The sequence below is a fragment of the Cyclopterus lumpus genome, chromosome 16 (genome assembly GCF_009769545.1).
Source record: "Cyclopterus lumpus isolate fCycLum1 chromosome 16, fCycLum1.pri, whole genome shotgun sequence".
Classification (NCBI taxonomy): domain Eukaryota; kingdom Metazoa; phylum Chordata; class Actinopteri; order Perciformes; family Cyclopteridae; genus Cyclopterus; species Cyclopterus lumpus.
This window is the reverse complement of record NC_046981.1, coordinates 6,994,060-7,015,353: the sequence shown is the minus strand read 5'-3', so window position 1 is coordinate 7,015,353 and position 21,294 is coordinate 6,994,060. Positions and strand designations below refer to the sequence as shown.

General features: G+C 39.8%; 2 protein-coding genes across 2 annotated transcripts; both read left to right on the top strand.

The window, feature by feature from the left end:
• The first annotated feature begins 729 nt into the window (after window positions 1-729).
• LOC117745378 (secretagogin-like) lies at window positions 730-10,298 on the top strand. Its single transcript, XM_034553663.1, has 11 exons — window positions 730-972; window positions 1,181-1,251; window positions 3,487-3,579; window positions 6,009-6,098; window positions 6,610-6,666; window positions 6,820-6,897; window positions 7,400-7,455; window positions 7,875-7,920; window positions 8,075-8,134; window positions 9,144-9,212; window positions 9,681-10,298. Exons 1-11 carry the CDS (start codon window positions 903-905, stop codon window positions 9,810-9,812), a joined length of 822 nt encoding a protein of 273 aa, XP_034409554.1. The 5' UTR covers window positions 730-902; the 3' UTR covers window positions 9,813-10,298.
• An 8,768-nt stretch (window positions 10,299-19,066) lies between these two features.
• Window positions 19,067-21,294, top strand: LOC117745691 (CCN family member 3-like). The gene is made up of 5 exons (XM_034554189.1): window positions 19,067-19,114; window positions 19,341-19,569; window positions 19,738-19,992; window positions 20,465-20,694; window positions 20,878-21,294. The coding sequence occupies exons 1-5, from the start codon at window positions 19,067-19,069 to the stop codon at window positions 21,181-21,183; spliced, it is 1,068 nt and encodes a 355-aa protein (XP_034410080.1). The 3' UTR covers window positions 21,184-21,294.

Below are 21,294 nucleotides of genomic sequence, written 5' to 3'. Positions count from 1 at the left end.
TCAATACGTTCCACTAAGTCATTCTGCTGGTGTTCGACATTTGTTTGTGCAAATATTAATATTGATTAAAATAATTTAGCAGGCTTTAAAATCTCGTCATTGGCTTTCTATCGAACTTTTGTTTAAGCACAGATTTGCAGTGTAACAATACAGCCACCAGATGGTAATACAATGCAACAATATTATCCCCCCCCCTCTCTCTCTCTCTCTCTCTCTCTCTCTCTCTCTCTCTCTCTCTCTCGACTTCTTACGATGGGTCATTTTTTTGGTCACAATCTCAAACGTCTTTCAAAATCTCAATTTAAGCATCTAAGTGGAGTACTTAGCCACCCTTGAGTTTAGTTCTATGACGACCATCACTAGAAAACCAGGACAAAAGCAAACGCAATGTCAGCTACAAAAACCCAATGCTTACACCTGGAGGGGAAAGGAGTGTTTGTCTTCTCCAAACAAAGCCAACAGGAAAAAGACTCAGCTTTTGTTTTGCCTGTAAAATAAAATAAACATTCCCAGAGGAATGATTAAATGTATTATCTTCACCACAACAAGAATGCAACGGTGTTGTTATCATCATCTGCTCCGAGTCAGATGCCACAAACAGTAGCAGAGGAGATGACCATTTCTCCATCAACAGGCAGCTAGACACATACATTATCTCTCTCTCTCTCTCTCTCTCTCTCTCTCTCTCTCTCTCTCTCTCTCTCTCTCTCTCTCTCTCTCTCTCTCTCTCTCTCTCTCTCACAGATAGACAAGCACACACCCAGAGGAGTATTTTTCACTTGGTCAAAAAGGGTGTATGTCAACCAAGCAGGCAACTGCACAGGGCAACACAGTTTGTCACCTCAGTCCTCATTGTTTCTACGTTTTAAAGTTGACAGCTTTCTTAACCTTTCTTCATTCAAATGGACAGTGCTTTTAATAACCTGGATGCAGCCGGTTTCCTGGAAATCTGGCAACACTTCGATGCAGATGGTGAGGGCATATTCTGATTTTCTTCATCTACCTTAAACAGAAAAAAGTGCACTATAAAATGTATCTTCTGTTGTTAGACATTGGAGAGAAGATTACCTTATTTAACTTCTGTGTCTCGCTCAGTATTTTAATTTTGAGGAAAAATTATGACTTACTTCAATAGATCTATAACAATAACTTCTTTTACGACACATGTTTTATTTGATAGATAATGGCCACATTGAGGGCAAAGAGCTTGATGAATTTTTCCGTCACATGATGAAGAGACTGGTTCCTCAGGTAAGTCAACTTTGTTTGGGTTAATTCTTCCATAATTTATGATGACAACTGTTTAATACAGTGTATGTCAATGACAGCTGAGCATGAACAAAAACACAAACTGACTTTATAATGTGTCAATCAACACTCCCCAGCCCACTATATTAGGTACATTTCTTCAACTGTAATGCAAATATCTAACAAGCCAATCACATGGCAGCGACTCTATGCATTTAGGCATGTCGACATGGCCAAGACAATCTGCCACAAAGGTAATTTAAGTGACTTTGAACATGGCTGGTTGTAGAAAATGTTCATCTATTTGGACTCTCTGGGTTTGAAGAGAATCATCCCAAAAAGGAAAAAAGATCCATTGAGCAGCATTTCTATGGGCAAAAATGCCACATTGATGGTAGAGGTCAGAGAAAAATGTCCATACTGGTTTTAGCGGATAGAAATGCAACAGTAATTCAACAATAACCAATAACCAACTGCGAGATGCTATGAACAAACCGACGGACGCACAGTATGAGCCAATTCTACTAATGATGATAGTGTAAATTATGTACATTACTGTTTTCAAGATAAGATTGAAATTTGCCATTAAAGTCATTTAAAGAAAAAACAATGGGAATTCAAACAATTGTAATACATGTTCTCATGTTTAGGTTAATTATTCAATGTTAGACACCATATGTCGACATTGAATCTTGAATCAGCTTCTAGAAAATACATTTGGTTTTGGGCACAGCGCTTGTGATCTCTGCCTTTATGCAGTTATCTGGATGGGCGGGGTGGACTGTAACGATGTTAAACACAACACAATTAAGAGAGCTCTGGTCCCTGTCAAAGAAAAGGTTACTCTCCAAATATAATGGAAAACCAAATGGGCATACAACTATTAGCACATATTCCAGTGTGCGTGTTTGCTTGTGTGGGTGGACTCCCTCGGACAATAATGGGGTTGCACTAAAACCAACAGACCACCGACCGCACGCCACTTTGTCTCTCTGTTGTTTGCTCTCCTGCCTAAATGCCCCCAGGATACGTACTGCTGTCTATTTCTCATGGCATCGTCATTCTATTATATATTTATTCAGCCATTGGTGACAATAACCACTTGTGGCCTTTCTATCTTTGTGTCTTTATTTCCTTGAGGGACACATATCCAGTAATTAGTCATGTGTGTGTGATGCAGTGTACGTTTATTATCAGTATCAGTAAGAGCCTGAATACATAGGTTTGTTATGCAATGTACATAGTGTCATTACTGTACATTAAGTCAAATATTATTTTGTGCTTCTGCTTAGCAACAAGAGATTACTGGCGTTGAACATGAACATGTTCATTGTCTGATAGGAAGCTGATGCTGAAGAGCTTTCACATCCTGCTAGTCTGCAGTCAGTGAGCTCTGCACTGCACGACACGATGATTCAAACTTCATAATCTCAAATCAAACAGGTTTCTATAGTTACAGTGATGGAGGTGTTTTGCAAAGAAAAAACGTGATGATTAGCTCCTACAAATGTTTTTTCTTACTTCAACGGCCCAAAAAAAATTCTCCGGTTGAGAAAGAAACTGGTTTGCACAGGAAAAGCAAATGTGATTCTTAACTTAGATAAGCATACAAAAAAACATATCCGATTCAACCCATTATAATCTTCTCATGTTCATGCTCCACATACGGATGTGCATGTAGTTTCATGAGTGAATGTATTGACTGACTGTTACCTAGATCCGTGCAGTCGATCGATTAGATAGCTTTCATATATATAGAGGTATTTGCAGGAAACTGCCTTTTGCAGCCAATAGCAGTCAAGTAATTGACTAACAGACTGTAAATGCATAGAAAAACCACACAATCATGACACTGCGTATTAGAAATGTCTCATCTCATCTTGGATGACGAGTCATGGAGGCAAAGCTTTGTGGTGTAAAGCACCACAAAGCTTAGTTCTGTGTATCAGAGATCAAGGGCATGTAGAGTGAGCTACATGAACGCTTCACAAACTATTACCTCGGTTTTGAGGAAACTAAGAGAAAATGGGACATCAAAGAAGTATCCATGGTGACATTACTTAAAATAACTGTGACTCAGCCTGTCCTTCAATATCATGCTTTTCAGTATCATCATCATTCTTAATTTACTGTAGATACTGTTACATTTTACCCTTCATATACTGTATCATCATCACGTCTGTGTCCAGTTTATTGATGTTTTAAGGCAAGAAAATCAATTGCATTTCAACCTGTCAGGAAAACGTGACCGAGGAGAGAATCCAGAGGCTGAAGCAACGGTTTATGTCCGCCTATGATGTCACTGCTGATGGGAAACTACAGATTCAGGAGGTAATATATACAATTTCTGTCTCTAGATTGCTCTTTCAATCACTTGACAATTATTTCCTTCATACTTAAGGTTGGGTACTTTATAGTAAGTAAAGTTGAAGCACATATCTATAAAATTATCCTTCATATTTATGGTCCATACAGAGTGACTGTGATGTGAAATTAAGCACTTTGGTGACATCGAGCATCGCACTACACAAGTAAACTCCCTTACAATTCCCCCTTACTTTATTTCTCTCTGTCACCATCTGCACACACTGAAAACCTTCTTACTCTAACTTCCTCTTTATTCCATTATTCTAGACCATCTTCCTCTTTACCATCCCCCCTCTCTCTCTCACAATTCTACTCACCGTTTTCTCCACTCCAGTAATTAATTAAGGTGGCTTCTCAAATGATTCAGAGAATTGTAAAGCCATACTGTGATGACATTGCTTTCTCATTCTCCACTCTAAGTAATGTATGCAGCTCTTGGCACAGCATCAGTACTTCATCAGAGCAAAGAAGTGCTTCTTTTTTTTTTTATTGTGAAAAAGAAACATAGGCCAATCACTTAATGCATTGCACTTACATGGACATGCCTACATGCCATTCCTTCCACGGACACTGGTTTCTGGTGGCGGATGCTGGACCTCTTTGTAGCAACACGCCCTGCCGACCAGGGACGGACCCGCCAGACCTTCTCTTTCCCGATTTTCTACCCGTGCTCTCTTTTTTCCAAATTCTAAATCTGTGTATTTTGCTAACTCATTGGTTTATTTACATTATGCTGTTATGTGATTTTAATGAATGAAGCTGATAGCAGAAACGCTGTCATTATAAATGACATTGACAAAAAAAACGGTACACACAATATATATTGTACAGTGTTATATTTTAGTGGAATTAGTTATATCTGGTCCATACCCAAGCCAGTGAATTAGGTCAGCATCAGACCAGGTACTGATCCAGCAGAGCTAAATCATTTGTAATGCTATTTCCTTTATACTGTTGGCTCTGCTCTACGATTCTATAGCATTAAGAAGGAAGCTAGTGAGACGATCACATGTGATAGTATCCTGTGTGATGGCTGCAGGAAATGCAGTCAGTCCTCTAGTTCAGTATCTTACGACTTATCTGTCAAGACAGTGTTAACTTAGACGAGAACAATATGACGATATGTATTTAAATCTATAAATAATAACCTACTCACTTCCCACTATTACTGCAGGGAAAGCTAATGTGCATATCGTGCATTTATTTTGACATATATACTTAATTGTTTTGATCCCATATTTAGAAGCCTTTTTTTTTTTTACAACACAGCTGTTGTGAATCTGCCAGGGTCTCTTATTTACTCAATTACACTTCAGTGGATTGACACGTGAGGAAAAATGAGGCTTTCAATCTGTCCAGCATTTGACTGCCATTCATAGATTTACAGTCTGAACAGTAACATTCAGTCTTCTTACATCATATAATAACACTGCAGTACTGTACAGTAGCTATAGACTACTTTGTATACACCGTTCCGTTTACAAAGTACTTGCACTTTTTGTATTTGTATATCGTTAAATAGATTTATTCAACAATATGCTGATATATTATTTGCTGCCAGCAACTGCCAACTGTTCTTTATTCATCACAGCGTCAACTTCAATCTTCAATCAACAGATAATTAGATAATGAATTAGCCTTATTTCATATAATTGCTTTAGCTGAGACATATGTTGTCTGAAAGCATACACCAATGGCACAACTTTTTTTATTTTCAACGTGTGTTAATCTGCGTTTCTATCCTGAACAGCTCTTCTGGAGTTGGCATCACTATTGGTGCACTGCGGCTTTCTGTTCTACGACTTTGTGAACCGAATGGCCGCAGTTTCATCTTGTACTATAATTAGATCAATGATGGGGGCCAGTTTAATCTTCTAATGGAGGGCTGATACTATTAAAGAAGTTATTACAAGAGAGGAGCAACATGAACTGGAGAGGAGCCAGGAGAAGCTTGTGTCGGGTTGGTCCCTTCAATAAAACATGCTGACGGTCTCTCGTGTCCTTCGTTGCATAAACCCATGCAGATATTTTCACATATCTGCGGCTGAGACATCTGCTGCTACGTTCTTACAATTAAAGTGAATGGACATTTCTACACACAGTGTCCCGGTTTATCAGGATAGTCCACAAACTTCACTGTCAATAGTTTTATTGCATTCATTTCTTCTGTAGAAAATAGATCTAATAAAAACTGACCCCTGATCTGATCACAATTACAGACCAGATTATTGAAGTTTGTATGTATGACTGCTATAAACTTGATGGTAACAGTTGCTCTCTCCAAGAATAAAATGGACACAACTTAATAAGATGAAATATCTCATACGATGACATTAACCAATCACTGCTCTCTGCTCTGATCGCTGACCTCTGACCTCTGTCCTGTTTTCCAGTTGGCCAATATGATCCTCCCTGAAGATGAGAACTTCCTGTTAATTTTCCGCAGAGAAGCTCCTCTGGACAACAGTGTTGACTTCATGAAGGTGAGGTCCCAAATACCAAACATCATTAAGAGATTTGACAAAATGAGCCAAATACACAAATAATGTTTCAAGTCACAAAAACTGGAAAGGTGTCCAGTGGACTCACACATCCATGAATGGACTGCGACGTTCATGGTTTGACCGGGGCCCATTGTTGAATGTTTCATCATTTTACAGGACAGTTTATTCTCTGGTGTATATAGACATAAGCCCTAAACTGTATGATTGGGACTGTCATAAAAAAGTTCCACATTTTAAAACTTGAAAATGTAAAAAGGACCTTTACACATAGTAATTACAAAATGCTTTAAACCATCTGGATTATATCTGTGATATTTCAACAGTAATTTATAGTTCTCATTGTGAATGTTGCATTATAAAAAAAAAAAAAAAGAATATCATCACTGCGATGACACTTCCTATGGTAATGCATTAATTCCAACTAGTTTAAAAATTCACCCGACACTTCCATGTAAACATTTGCCAATTTGCCCATTCCTCCCCCCTGCAGATATGGAAGAAGTACGATGTTGACTGCAGCGGCTACATGTCGGCTCGGGAGCTCCAGGTACGATTATCAGCATGAAGACCAGTTACACATCTCTTTCAGCGGCGGCATTGGCAGAGAATATGTGTGTGTGTGTGTGTGTGTGTGTGTAATAGTCACATAACCATACATTTGATTCTTTATTTGTCTGATTACGTGATTATTTGTTCTTAGGCTTTCCTGAAAGATCTGTTCCAAAAGCATCACAAGGAAGTGTCATCTGATAAGCTGGAGGAGTACACAGACGCAATGGTAGTAATACAATTCGCTCTCACACACACAAACTGACATTCCACAGCTAGTCTGTCTCTACGTTGTCTGGCTTTAAAATAGTTAGACGTAGCCTTTTAACTCAGTCAGGTGTCACGGTGATCTGACTTGTTGACAGACACATTTATGCTAAACCTTTTCCTTTCTTTACCCAGTGTGCAGTTGGATTAATTGGTCACTCTGTGGTGTATCTGTGTGTAGAGCAAGAGGGTTTTGACAGTTACTTACTGTAGATTAATTGAAATGAAAGAAAAAAATACACCTGTCCTCAAAATATCATTTTTGACATGTTTTATTTTCACAAATAAAAACTGTATAAGTATGAAAAGATCTAACTGTGCTCAATTAAAGTATTTCTGTAATTTGGAAGAGATTAGTTCACGCTCAGTGTCAGATGGATGAGTCAGCTCTGGAGTCACAGGTGGTGTGAAGAAATACCCAGCTCCTCTTTTTCTGTTCCTCAGTCCATCTTCTTTTTTTGCAGATGAAAATCTTTGACAAAAACAAGGATGGCTGTTTGGATTTGAACGACTTGGCCAGGTACTTTTCAAAGAGCAGGAATATTATCTTTTCTTTAAAGTCCCTGCAATGCTGTCTGTGATTGTATTTATTCTCAACTGTTAGATGGTTATATAGGCATAAAGGAGAGATTTGATCACATTTTACCTAATGCTAACATCTCCCAAATTACTGCTTTATGTAATCCATTTGCATTTTTAGATTAAAAAAAAGTTAATATAAGACATTTTAATGCTAAAATGCTTGATGGATTATGTTTGAGCGGGCGGTGTGTAATGGGGGTTGGCGGAGGTGGAGAGACATAGCCCCATGCATCTGGATAGCTAGCCAGGTCATTGAGCAAAAGAATAATTGCTCAAACAATCGGTGATCTTTTTTAACAACATTACTCTCTTTGATAACTTGATTGCTTGTAAAATATATATTCCTTCCTCAATTAGGATCTTGGCTTTGCAGGAGAATTTCCTGCTCCAGTTCCGCATGGATGTAAGTGTAATCTTTATCTTGTTCTTTCATATTTGAAGGATGAAGAAAAACACAACACACACAGTTTAAGAAGTTATGTTCTGTTATTTTTATCTACTTTCTCTACATCCATATTGTCTTAGTTTATAAGAACTACTCTCTTTTTTCCCCCAAGGCCTGCAGTAAAGAGGAGAGAAAGAAAGACTTTGAGAAGATCTTTGACCATTACGATGTCGTAAGTACAAAAGCATGCTGTGTGGGATGCTGGTGATGAACTATCTTACAGAGCCAAACCGTTCACTCTGAAATGTGCATGTGTGCGGGTATTTAGAACAGTGAATCCAATTAGCTCCATGACTTCTAGAATTAAACATAATGAAATAAAGTGCCCATCAGGTTGTCACGTCACTCTCTGGGCTGATGAGTTAACTCTCTCAGACTCATTCACAGTGCAGCTCCAGCTCACTAATAAGCTTCCCTTACATTGTGCAAATCGTTTTTAATGACCTTGCCAGGATTGTATTTGTAGTGCATGCAGGCCTAATGGAAACCTCTTTATTCGACACGTACTTGCTTTAATTTTCAGAGAAGCTTTGTGAGAAGTGTGCTGTGATCAGTCAGTCGCTCTTGTTTCACATTGGCTGCTTTTTTTTCCTAGGTTTTCCAAAGCTGCTTTAAGTTAACATCCGTCTTTCACACAATGTATCTCTAGATAATATCTTTAAAGAACATTGGTCCTATAGCAAGAGACAGACTTTAGTAGCACTTAAATGGCTCTTACTGATAGCATTTTGTAGTTTAACGTTATTGAAGAAATTGTACTTGCTTGATTCTTGTTGTTCTGAGTTTGGACTCACGGTTTAATGCACTTATTGTAAGTCGCTTTGGATAAAAGCGTCAGCTAAATGACATGTAATGTAATGTAATGTAATGTCTAATTTTTGCCCCACTTGAAACTGCTATCAAGCAAAAGTGTGTGTGTAACTTCAGCGAGAGAGAGTCTGAAATTTGTGGACATCACAAATGCATTTCATGTGAGCAGCGATATGATTCCCAGGCAAACACTCCAGGGTGCTCACTGTAGCTACTGTGCATGCCGTAAAGTGAACCAAAGGAAAACGCCCAGAAAAGAGAGACTAATGGATGACTGAATAATGTGAGCGGGATGTGAAGTAAATCTGGACTCCTCCTTTCTGTTTTTTCTCCTCCGTTTTCTTTTTTCTGTCTCTCTCTTTCCTGTTCAGAGTAAGACAGGAGTGCTGGAGGGTCCTGAGGTGGACGGCTTTGTCAAAGACATGATGGGGCTGGTCAGGGTAAGACATGACACTGTGCTTCCTGAAATGCTGATATTAGAGTGTTGTTTTACAAACGGATCAAGAAAATGATCAGCAAAACAATCAATAATGGAAATAAGTCTGAGATGCAGCCCAACAATTTTCTCTATAACTACGTGAAATTCAAATATTTACAACTGAAACAGTGTGAATTATATACAGTATGTTTTAAGATCTGCTGTGCACTGGGGCTGGGCCGTTACGCGGATCTACTGAATCTATACTATCACAATACTTGGGTGTTGATTCCATAAGCATTGTGATTTTTGATATTACGATGCACCAGACCATGAAAAAAAGTTTAATCATACCCTTCTAGAGACTTTTAAATATATTTTAGTCGTTTAGGTTTGTAGATGTTGATAGGGTGGCATGGTGTTGGTGACTAGATAGAAGTGTAATGCCTTTCCACTCTCCCTCTGCCTTCCTCTCTTCGGTCGTCTCCAGCCCAATCTCACGGGTCCCGAGCTGGACAAGTTGAGAGGCATTCTGCTGCATCACTGTGACGTCAACAAGGACGGAAAGATCCAGAGAAATGAGCTGTCTCTGTGTTTGGGACTCAAATCTAAACCTAGTTAAGAGAGCTGTATTATTACGGTATTGCATCATGGAAAACTGACTCTGTATTGGTTGTATAGTCAACAGTGATAGAACATTGTGTTTTGCTGCAGTTCAGTCTAATTAATGGCTTTTTTAAGGTCGATATTCTTAAAGAGAATTATAAAAAACACAATTTGATACTCTGGAATGAGAATTAAATTATAAATTATAGATTCAGAACATTTCTTGTGCATGTTGTAGGAAAAAAAGAATAAGATGTGAATGTATGTTTGGTTAAAATAACTGCGCTGTAAGATTTGTGGTATATTAATCAATTTGTTAGTAAGTGTTTTTCATTGTATTTTTAAACTTTTCTTCTTTTTGTTTGGTGCTTGTTGGCTATTAATGACTTTGAGCCATCTGCATGTTTCTCTGCCAAAGATGGCTGAATGAAGTACAGTATGTTGTTGTAATTTCATTATAATGCATTGCAGAGCAAATAAAGCGATGAGCATATTGAATCAGATTTTTTGTTCATTTTTGCTATTGTATTCTAACAGCATATACAGATTAAACTGACATTAATTAGATGTATAATGTAATATAGATACCATATAATCACAGTTGAATATATTGACAACAATAATTGTCATTGATACTCGATCCAGCTAGTTAGTATCGGTCAATATCCGATATCGGTGAATGCCAAGATATAATATAAATATACATAAAACAGAAGATAGTATTGGTCTTATTTCTAAAATCTTAATTTTACATTAAAATGTGTAATTATATTATTACAAAATCTGTAAAATAAGCCTGGAAAGTGCTGCGGGTGAGAGGGAGGCCTGGGTCGGCCTGCTGAACCTGCTGCCACCGCGACCCGACCCCGGATAAGCGGGTGATAATGGATGGATGGATGGATGGATGTAAAATAAGCCTTGGTCCAGTGTGTTGCCAAGCTGTCTTATTATCATAAGGCAAACATGCTGTAACAGAATAATTATGTAAATTAATCAAAACTAAACTAAACTTTCCATGAAATGATTAATTAATTAACACATTTATGCTGAAAATACCACAAGACATTGATGAGTCACCAACAGTGCGAGAGTATTCTTTGTGTGAGGGACAATATCACACAATACATCCATCCATCCATCCATCCATTTTCAATACCGCTTATCCTCATTAGGGTCGCGGGGGCGCTGGAGCCTATCCCAGCTGACATAGGGCGAAGGCAGGGGACACCCTGGACAGGCCGCCAGTCCATCGAGGGCAATCACACAATACAATACAATACAATTCAATACAATACATTATACAATACGACTTTGCTGACTACAAAATATGAATCCAAAAAACCTGTACGTTAACACCTCGTGAAGAAAGACAAGTTCCTGGTCATGTCCCCTTGATATTCTCATGTAAAGTGGAGATGTCGAGGTTACCTGAGGCCTTCTAGCTCCTCTAAGTCCGCTCATGCAACAAGCTGACCGGGCGAGTCTGTGTTTGTTAAGTCGAAGCCAGAGCTTGGTTAAATAGATGGAAACCATTCCGGCCTCTAAAAGGGAGCTAATGGTGCAGACCTAAAGGCTTTACTCTGCTTCAGACCACCTGATTGTCCTCTCCGAGCTGCAGTGTATGGTCTGATCTTGTCTCTATCTCTGTCTGTGTGTGTTCTCATTCAACAATGAAACAACTACAAACAAGAAGAGACTTTAGATAGTTTATTCATGAAAAGTAAATGGATACACGTAAGTGTTTGAGTGTGTGTATTGTACTTTATAGTGAAGGGCTTATTATTGTGTGTGTATTTGTGTGGGCGGACCAGCTGCTACACAGCTGCTGCAAAACAAACAGTTTCCCATTTAGGCTGAAAGCTTATCTCCCCAGTCCTCATTAACACTGAAAGGGTAGCGGTTATTGTGGCGCGGTGGGATAATATCTGATCAATATCACATGACCAAAGTTGAAGCACTCTAATGAAGGCGTAATCAATAATGCATTTCCTTTCAATTGAAAAATATAACTTATTTATATTAACAACTGTTGAATTAAGCTCCATTTTGGCCTCAGGTTGAATCTGACTACTTCAATTTCCTTGTGTCTGTTGTTATTATTTCCTGATTGTCAGCCTACCAAGATGATATCTTAAGCCCTGCCGTGGTCTGTTAGAAGTCAAGCTTTTTGTACAAAACACATTTTACTCATCAATTGTTTTTCCCATTTAATGTCCGGGCTACAACATTGTTTCTATTCATGATGTGGCCTCGGAGTCAAATAGCCCTAAACCTGCATTGCTCAGAGCTCCTAAACAGGTTATCAGGCAGTTAGGTGGGACTAAATCCATAAGTAATGATTTAATAAGTGGTGTTATATTGCCATCACAATAACAAGTGGGGCTTTACAGCCAAAACCCAAAAAAATGAAAGTCAGATTGTGTACAACCTTTTGTTAAGGACTAAATGTACATATGTGCATCAGTTTAACTTATGTAACCTATGTACTATGTAACCTAGGTATCCATGAATTCTCTCCAATCTGATTTAAAGTCAAGACCTTGAAAAACATATGCAGCATAAGGAGATAAATTGTGCTTCCTGTTATGATGAATATGAGAAAGAGCAAGAGCAAAAAAAAACTTCCTTACAGAGCATTGTTGAAAGTTAACACCGCTCTATGCTGCCCTCTGGTGGTCAGACTGATGCATTGCAGCCATTAAACCATTCGTGTGGGGGAAAAAATGACTGCAGAACTATCCAAAGCCTGTTTTCTTGCACTAGCTGGTCAAAACAACATAACTAAATAAAGAAGAATTAACGGTGGTTTTTTGGAATGAAGAGGAAGGAGAAGGTGTTAACTTGTGTTCAGACCTGTAATTAAAATATGGATGTCTTCGCCTCTACAGAGTGGATAGGTTTGCTTGCCTCCCCAGCAGATGGCGCTGTTCCTCATAATAATTAGTGGCTGTTCCGCCACTAAATGATTCATGATTCTAAGACAATCTTGTATCAACAACCACTTTTCTACTCATCTTAAAACAGAACGTATGTATGTGACCACATCTCATTTGAAATGACAAGACTCAGTCAATACTTTGGTAAACGGCTTACGGCCCTTATAAAAAAACAGCTGGCTTGCACCATGAAGCTGGTATGTGTGTGTCTGTTCTCGGCGTAGGAGAATAAGTTGTTATTAAATATATAAAGACCAAGGCATCGGGCTCCCTCACAGGGACAAACCACTGACCCCAGGTCCGTTTTTCATGTCTTTTCTTTCACCTTCTTTTCTTGTCACTAAGTAAACAACAAATACGAAAGGTGTTGTAACCCTTATGTCTCCTTCTGCCCTTCTTTAAGGTTGCATTTCTGTCCAACTCCTAGGTGAAACTTAACATTCCCATTCCCCAAATGCCAGTGCTAAATGAAGTTCACGGAACCTGTAAGCTAAATTGTAAAGAGAATTCACAATGTATGGATCTGCCAGGTCAGTGGTTGCCATGGTTTCAGACGAGCACCTCAACGACCTTTACGACAGAAGCTCAGTCAGAGCAAATATATATATATTTTGGCGAAAGAACTTTGAAATTTGTGCAAGAAATTTCAATTATCTTTTTGAATCAACTGAAAATTACATAAAGGATATAGACTTTGAGTGGGTCTGCAGCCAATCTTCCAAAAACTCAACTGAAATTTTGGGAAATCTTTCAGTTTTCTCTTTATTTAATTGCACCAAAGTCACTTTTATCGCTGTGGATTGTAAACTGATTGCTTGTCGTCAGTGGGTAACTGATACATTAGGAGATATTATGAGACAAATATACTGCATGTTTAAAATATTATGTAGCAACAAATAATTAATTTAATTTAAAAAATTGCAATACTACCTTTTAACTAAAAGTAACCTAAAAGACACATCTTGCATAATGAACAATGTTACACTGTGCTCGAAGAAAGGAGCAACAAGTGGAGAGAGTGAGGCCTCAGGGTGCAAACAATTCCTTTGTGCCAGTATTTCCCAGTATGTCACAATACTTTACAGCATGTAAACTTAGTAAAATGACCTATATTTAGAGTGGTGTTGCGGGTAAATAACGTAAAATGTGTGGCCATGCTGTTTTAAGTGACGCTCTGAAGTCTCTTTACTTGCGTCACTTTCTATACAAATTGGCCTGTCTCAAACACTGCAGATTGACAGCCATTTCTCCAAAACAAACTTGTGAAAATGTGACTCAAACCACCTGGAGGATTGAATACTGTGTTTTTATGCCACTTTTTTAAAATCTCGGTTATGACAGCTGGGCAAGTTGTTCAAATAGCCATTATGTTGACTTGAATGAAGCAATTAGCAACACATTTTATATATTACATTTATCTGATTATTTGTATGACTCATTTAACAGGCAAAGTCAAACTCAGTGATCATTGCTAATCTTAATATAAACATTAGCTGAGATCTGATCCTCCTTCCAGGATGAAACATTATATTAGTGGTTCATCGTTCCAGTCGGACCTCCGTGGGTTTGCTCTGTTTTCGGAGCTCTCTGTGCGTCGCTAAAAATAATACCTGTGAAAATGTGGCCGTGAATTTCAATATGTGTGTTTGTTTTTGTAAGAAATCTCCCCCAAGTGGCAGTCATGTGCTCAGTTTGTTCAAACAAGAAGAAGTTCAAACAAACACCACTGATCCTCAATGGCTGCAAACTGTGACAAACACTGTGACCACTCAACAGGGAGTCAGTCCGGTTAGAGAAGCTGAGAGAAACGCAGTGTGTTGGCCCTCGGACCACTGACAACAATAACCCTCTATCTGACTTATATGTTACCACAGACAGATGACGGGTAGAATGCCACTATTGAAAAGGACACGCCCTTCCACTTGCATGGATACCCATACATATCTGCAATGAGCCGATATAATACTAGCCGATTTATTCATGTGTTTTAGTTCATGAGCAAATATTGGAATGTTTAAAAAATTTACGATTTATATCCTTTTAGATATTTCTGGATTTATACCTATATGTGCCAATATGAGCAACATCATAACAACCATAACAGAGATTATAATGCAACTCTACAGTGATCAGTTACAATGTAAAAGTGGTTCTCTGATAATTCTCACTTTGTTCTTCTACACACAAGGTTTTCAGGTACACAAAAACCTTTGACATCCTCGTGAAATGCACCTTGAGATATTTTTCCACTCATGAAACACATGTTGCATCCATCCGCAGCCACCCACCCACCGTAAGACACATCTGCCTCCGTCCCGGAGTCTCAGCTCATGTATGGTGGCGTGCAGCAAATAAACCCGGAGTGAGAGATTTGCGGTGGCCTCCCAAGCTGCTAAACCCGCTACCTGACTGTCACTTTGCGAGCAAATTGAAAATATGGAGAGCACTCAAAGTCATCCGTTACCTTGTGGAGAAAGTGATGTAAACTGATGGTGTGCATGAGAGAAAGTAAGGTAACGAGATGAATTAAAAAAGAAAGCTTTTCAACTCTCTCTGAACCGAACCAGAGCCTCACATGAACTCCCATTCCAACACAAACTGTCTCCAATACATCCCTGCAGCAACATCTGCAATGCTTTAGCTCACTGGTTGTATATCCCATTAAACTGTCATTTCCATTTTTATGTCTACCAACACGGCCATTAAAATTCCTTTCAGTAGATATCATATGGACTGTAAGCCAGTAATGGAGTTGCGTGTCTAAAGGCTGGATGCCAATGTTAAATGATCTGACAAAAAAAATAAAAATATTTTGACAAAAGGAAATGCTATTTAAACCGTGTGGAATTATTTATTTCCTTTGGAAGAGCCATCTTTTAAATACACTTTAAATGTGATTCATTCTGCAGCGTACACGGTGTAAAGGATGAAGTGCGCACTAAAAACCCAGATCACAGATAAAATAATGAAATAGTCTGCATACGGCATAAAAACACATAACACACCGGTACACAAACTGTGTTCAGTTTGATCATTTTTAGACGCTGAAGGAAAATATGATGTCATGCAGGAAAAACAAGCAGCTTTTCAGCCATGGTGTGGATGCAATGGTCAGAGACATTATTACAAACAACAAATCTGTGTCTGTAATTACATCATCGAAAGAATCCAGTCATTTTGCCAAATTTGTACTAACTTCATAACTGGTTCCTAATATGACTCATCCCAGATTCTCAGCTGCCGAATGTATGATATATCATTGTCCATCTCCTACGACACCTGTTGTTCCTTTTCTTGCTACTTTTGATCATATTTCTGTTGTAATTCGTAATAAAAGGGGTGTCATCCAATTTTTGGTCAGGGATTAAGTGCAACCATGAGATCTAAAACGGGGAACGTGGAGAGAAACTGTCCTCTTTCAATCATAAATGAAAAGGATAACTTAATAATCTGTAATATGACTATGTCTCACGGCTGTCTGAATATGTTTGCTTCCTCTGAATTCATCTGTTCCTGAACTGATACTGTGGCATGCCTGCAAGCATGCATTCATGAATGAATATTCCAGGCGTGGAAATTACTTGAAAATAATGAATATTAATACAACTGCTTTGGATTCAACAGGAAAGGGCCCATAATTAATTTGGCGTCCCGAGCATAATACTAACCCTGATTAATTAAAAACACACATTGTGATCTGCTCACAAATGTCAACAGAGTATAATAAAACATTCACCCGGGGATGATTTCTTAAGAAAGGGGACAAAGACGGTCCTCCACCATATTGCGCCACACGCAGACTGCAGACCACATTAGGTCACCATATGATCTGTTGCGAGAACATTGAATGATGTTGGACCGTCAGTGTAAACTCTGAGGGAATCATGGTGAGCTCTCAGCGGTGGCCCGGACCACTTGGCAAAAGGTTCGATTCCCTCCAACAACAGCTCGCCGGCTGACATCTGTAAGCAAGACTTTCACTGTGCGATCTCACTGTGTTTAGAAAAGACGGCGTCAAACGTCAGTTTAAAGTGGTGCTTAAACATGTCTTTCCACTGGAGGATGAGGGGTATTTTGGGGGGTAAACACAAGATTAGTGTGAAAATGACTCAACGGGTAAAATCTGGTCCTACCACAGACCCCCTGTGGACAAAGGAAAAGCAATAGAGCAGAGGCTAGTTAGCTGCTGCATGTCAGGTCGTCCATTCTTCCGTCTCCGCCTCCTCCATCTTTCTCCATTTGAGGCCAGCAGCCTGATTTCCTCTCATTCCTCCATCATTCCCCCTGTCAGTTTGCTTCCATAATGTTCCTCGCTAGAGTGGAAATATTTCACAGATACCATGAATGTGCGTATGTAGGCTTCCCACCTCATTCTTGGGAGATATCACACTTTGCCACACTGTGCAAAGTGATCACACAGTAAAAAAAAAAAAAAAAAAAAAGGTGCAAACAATGGGGGGAAATTAAAAAAAAAGAGGTTTCGATTCCAGGCAGTGAGCAGGCCTTTCTGAGAGAAGAAGGCTCAAAGGAGACAGAAGAAAATAATTGTTTTTGAGAGATCAACTGAATCAAACAGATTTTTAAATGAAGACTGAATTGACTGATCCATAATCCTTAAATTATCGTGGGTACCGCAGCTGTAGAAATTGTCTGTGGTACAGCACCATCTCCTCATTTATCTCACTCTGCAGAAGCCAAATAGAGGCATCATTTTAAAAGACCAAAGCAGAAGCATGAAAGGAGCAGAAATCCCCACACAGACACAACCAACCCTACGAAATGTGACATTTTTCAACTTCTTTGGGCAAACAATTTGAACAGTACTGAATCCAGATTATAGTAGAGCAAACCACTGCTGGCTGGAATCTCAAGTGATTTAGAAAGCAGATCTCTTTTTTTTACATGGGTGAGTCGAAAGATGGACAGGAAAGTCCCGAAGGAGTATCTTTTATTGATGAAGGAAGTTGGGAGGAACCTGCATATGAATGTTCTCCAAACAGTTGGTCAAATGTGGTAGTTGTTAATTTCTTGGTCGCATATTTGAGATATTTGACTTTGCTGAGAACAAGACATTGCTATGGCAACAAACAACAAATACTGCAATAAATAAAATGGTAGTATTGGGTGTAACCAAATGGTGCATGTCAAATAGAAAGAACACTGAACTTCTGCAACAAATTAGTTTATAACTACTCTCGAAAAAGAATTCCATGCTTATATAATTTGATTTACACACACACCTTGAATACCTTGAAATATGAACATTCATACAGTGCTCACTACGCTGTGTAGTAGAAAGACATGTGATCATTCATTTGAAGTCTTTTGATTTGACATACTTCATAAACGAAGCTCACACACTCCAGCTTATCACTCGTATAGTTTGCATTTGTTTTTCAACACTATTGAAGGGCGCCACATTGAGGGCGCCACATAAACATATAGCTTTTAGTTTACAAGTTTTCTTTGCAATCTCTTACCAAATAAAGGAAGAAATTACATAATGCCTTAAATATAATGTCGTGAAACTAAATATCATAGGTTGATGTTCAACAAACATGAAACATAGATACACTCCCATACACCCCGATCCAACTTACATGCATACACCTTTAGTTTTTGCCCCCCTTCTGTTCAGGAATCCAGACAGCTTCACCCCCAAATTCATCCAAGTACCTCTGCCTGGAAGAAGCCATAACACATCTCTGACCAGATGTGTCGACCACAGTGTCAGTCCTCCCACTCATCCAAGCTACTGATGAACCAAAGTTTCCACTGTGTATCTATTCTAGGAAGCAGTAACAATCCTACAAGGAATAAGAGAGTTTTCCACTGTGACCTCCCAGGTTGGGTTAGACGAGAGAGGTCATAGGGTCAGCACCCACTGTCAGTGGGACCGGAGTAAGGGAACCCCATATGCCATCTATGATAACAGGAACATGGAGTGCAAAGGGAATCCCCAATACGGAAATGTCAAAAGGACAAAGTAAAAGGACAAAGTAAAAGTACAAAAACAGAATGTTAAATTAGCCTCTGTATGTTTGTGGTTTCCTCTTGGACAGGATCTTACAATAAAATGTGACTCTCATCTTCGTCCAACACTCTGGGCGAGCTCGCCGACATTCCTTCCTGTTTGTCGTCATGGTGCCAGCAGGACAGCTCCGCTATATAAGGTCCTCTTCTCCCGAGCCCTGAGACAGAACGACAAAGAGATCACAACCTTGTGCTCCGCCGTAGCCAGAGAGGAGGGAACCAAAGGACTCAGCTCCAATAAAGACAACTAAACCCTTTTTAGACTGCAGATATTTTGGATTCTGCTTTATTTAACAGGAAGATGACCAATCTGTCAGAGAGAGCTCTTTTTGTCTTCTTTGCAGCACAGGTAGGCATGACAACAGGAACTGACCGCCTTCATTTTGATCATGTTTTATATTATGACACCAGACACTCTTGGTAGGAAGGGGATTAAGATAATAACTTTTGCATCCTATACATTTTGTTTAAAACATATGTAATCACAAGAACTAGGCTTGTCATTTTGTTTGGATTTATCGAGCAAGACTTTCAACAGTATGTAAAACACCAATTCCTTTTTGTCTCCCACCCAGGTGTTTCCAATAGTCTGGTCCCAGGTGTGCCCTCGGAGATGTCAGTGCCCTAAGGAGCCCCCCATGTGTCTCCCAGGGGTGCCTTTGATCCTGGATGACTGTGTCTGCTGCCTGGTGTGTGCCCGTCAGAAAGGGCAGGTCTGCTCTGAAATGAACCCCTGTGACACACGGAAAGGGCTGCAGTGTGAATACACCGTCGATGTCCACAGGAGGACCGGTACCTGTGCCGGTGAGTGGACATCCAGAAACGCTGAGTGCAGGAAATCCAATATACTGTAGATGATATCGTCATCCTGATGTCAGTTATACTTCTTGTGAATAAGAGATGATTTAATTTGTAATATTTGTATAGAAATAAAAGACACTATATTTTCCATATTGTGTATCTTCTCTCCAGCTCATGAAGGAGATGTGTGTGTTCTGGACGGTTCTGTCTATCAGAATGGCCAGACCTTCTTCCCCAGCTGTAAGTACCAGTGTATGTGCCGCGATGGACAGATCGCCTGTGTGCCGCGCTGCACCGTGGACGTGATGCTGCCTGGACCGGACTGCCCCATGCCACGCAGGGTCCAGGTGCCTGGAGAGTGCTGCAAGAAGTGGGTGTGTGAACCCCAGGCTGAGTCCAGTGCACTGGGCGGCTTTGCCATGGCGGGTGAGTAGACTGGAAGTAGGGTGACATGGAGCGAGATGGACCATAAATATACAGATAGACACAGACAATCAACCGTTCCTCTTCCCACGTCAGTGTCACTGCAGTGTGAGACAGAGTTTAAAGGTTATGTACACGTCTCTGACCTGATCAGGATCAGGGAGCAGCAACCAAGGAAGGAAGGCAGGATGGGATGGGATGAGGAAAATAGAGTGAGAGCTGAAAAAGGAGGAGAAACACAGAGGAAAAGCAACAGTATTATCACTTCAGTCTCAAATGTGAAACAGCAACGTGATAAATCCCTGCAGTTTAGTTAGTAATCCAATCAAACATCATGTTGCCTAAACGTTTTCTACATTCTTGGATTGGTTGCTTTCAAGTTTCAAGTTTTACGTGTTCAAGTGGTCTACTTTTTGTTCCAGATGACATGGTGATTTCTTTCTCTAACTCACTGTCCGCCTGTGTGTTCCCTCAGCCTATCGTCCGGAGGAAACAGTTAGCTTCAACGGTTGGGACCCCAGCCTTAACTGCATCGAGCAGACCACAGAGTGGGGCGCCTGCTCTCAAACCTGCGACATGGGAGTGTCCACCAGGGTCAGCAATAAGAACCGGCGGTGCGAGATGGTGAAGCAGAGCCGACTGTGTATGATCAGGCCCTGTGACAACCAGCAGGAACAGACGCAGCTGACACAACTTGCACACAAGGTACTTTTTGAGCACGATTTGGATGCCATATTCTTTATGTACGTTTATGCAGTAAAGCCAGTAGCAGAGTATATAAGCTAATGTACTTTGTGTTTAAAAATCACATAGAATGACATTATTTACATACTGTACAAACACACATACAAAAATGCATTCAGTGAATGACTCTTTTTCTCCCTGCAGAGAGGCAGTAAGTGTCAGAGGACGGTGAGGAGCGATGCAGCCGTCCACTTTTCCTATAAGAACTGCACCAGCGTCCAGGTCTACAAGCCTCGCTACTGTGGCTCCTGCACAAACGGCCGCTGCTGTACCCCCCACAGAACCAAGACCGCCCTGGTGGAGTTCCAGTGTGCCAAAGGTAAAACAACCAGGAGGCCGGTCATGGTGATCCTGACCTGTGCCTGTCACAGCCACTGTCCCCGAGACAACGCTGTGTGGCAGCCATCGGAAATGGGATACAGCAGTTATAGGTCATTAAATCACTCTTAAAAAGGGAGAATAGCTTTCTATTCATATTAAAACACGAGTTGCGTTAACTCTAAATGTTATATTAAAACAAGTCTGTGATATATCAACAGTGAAAATAAGATTAGATCTGCT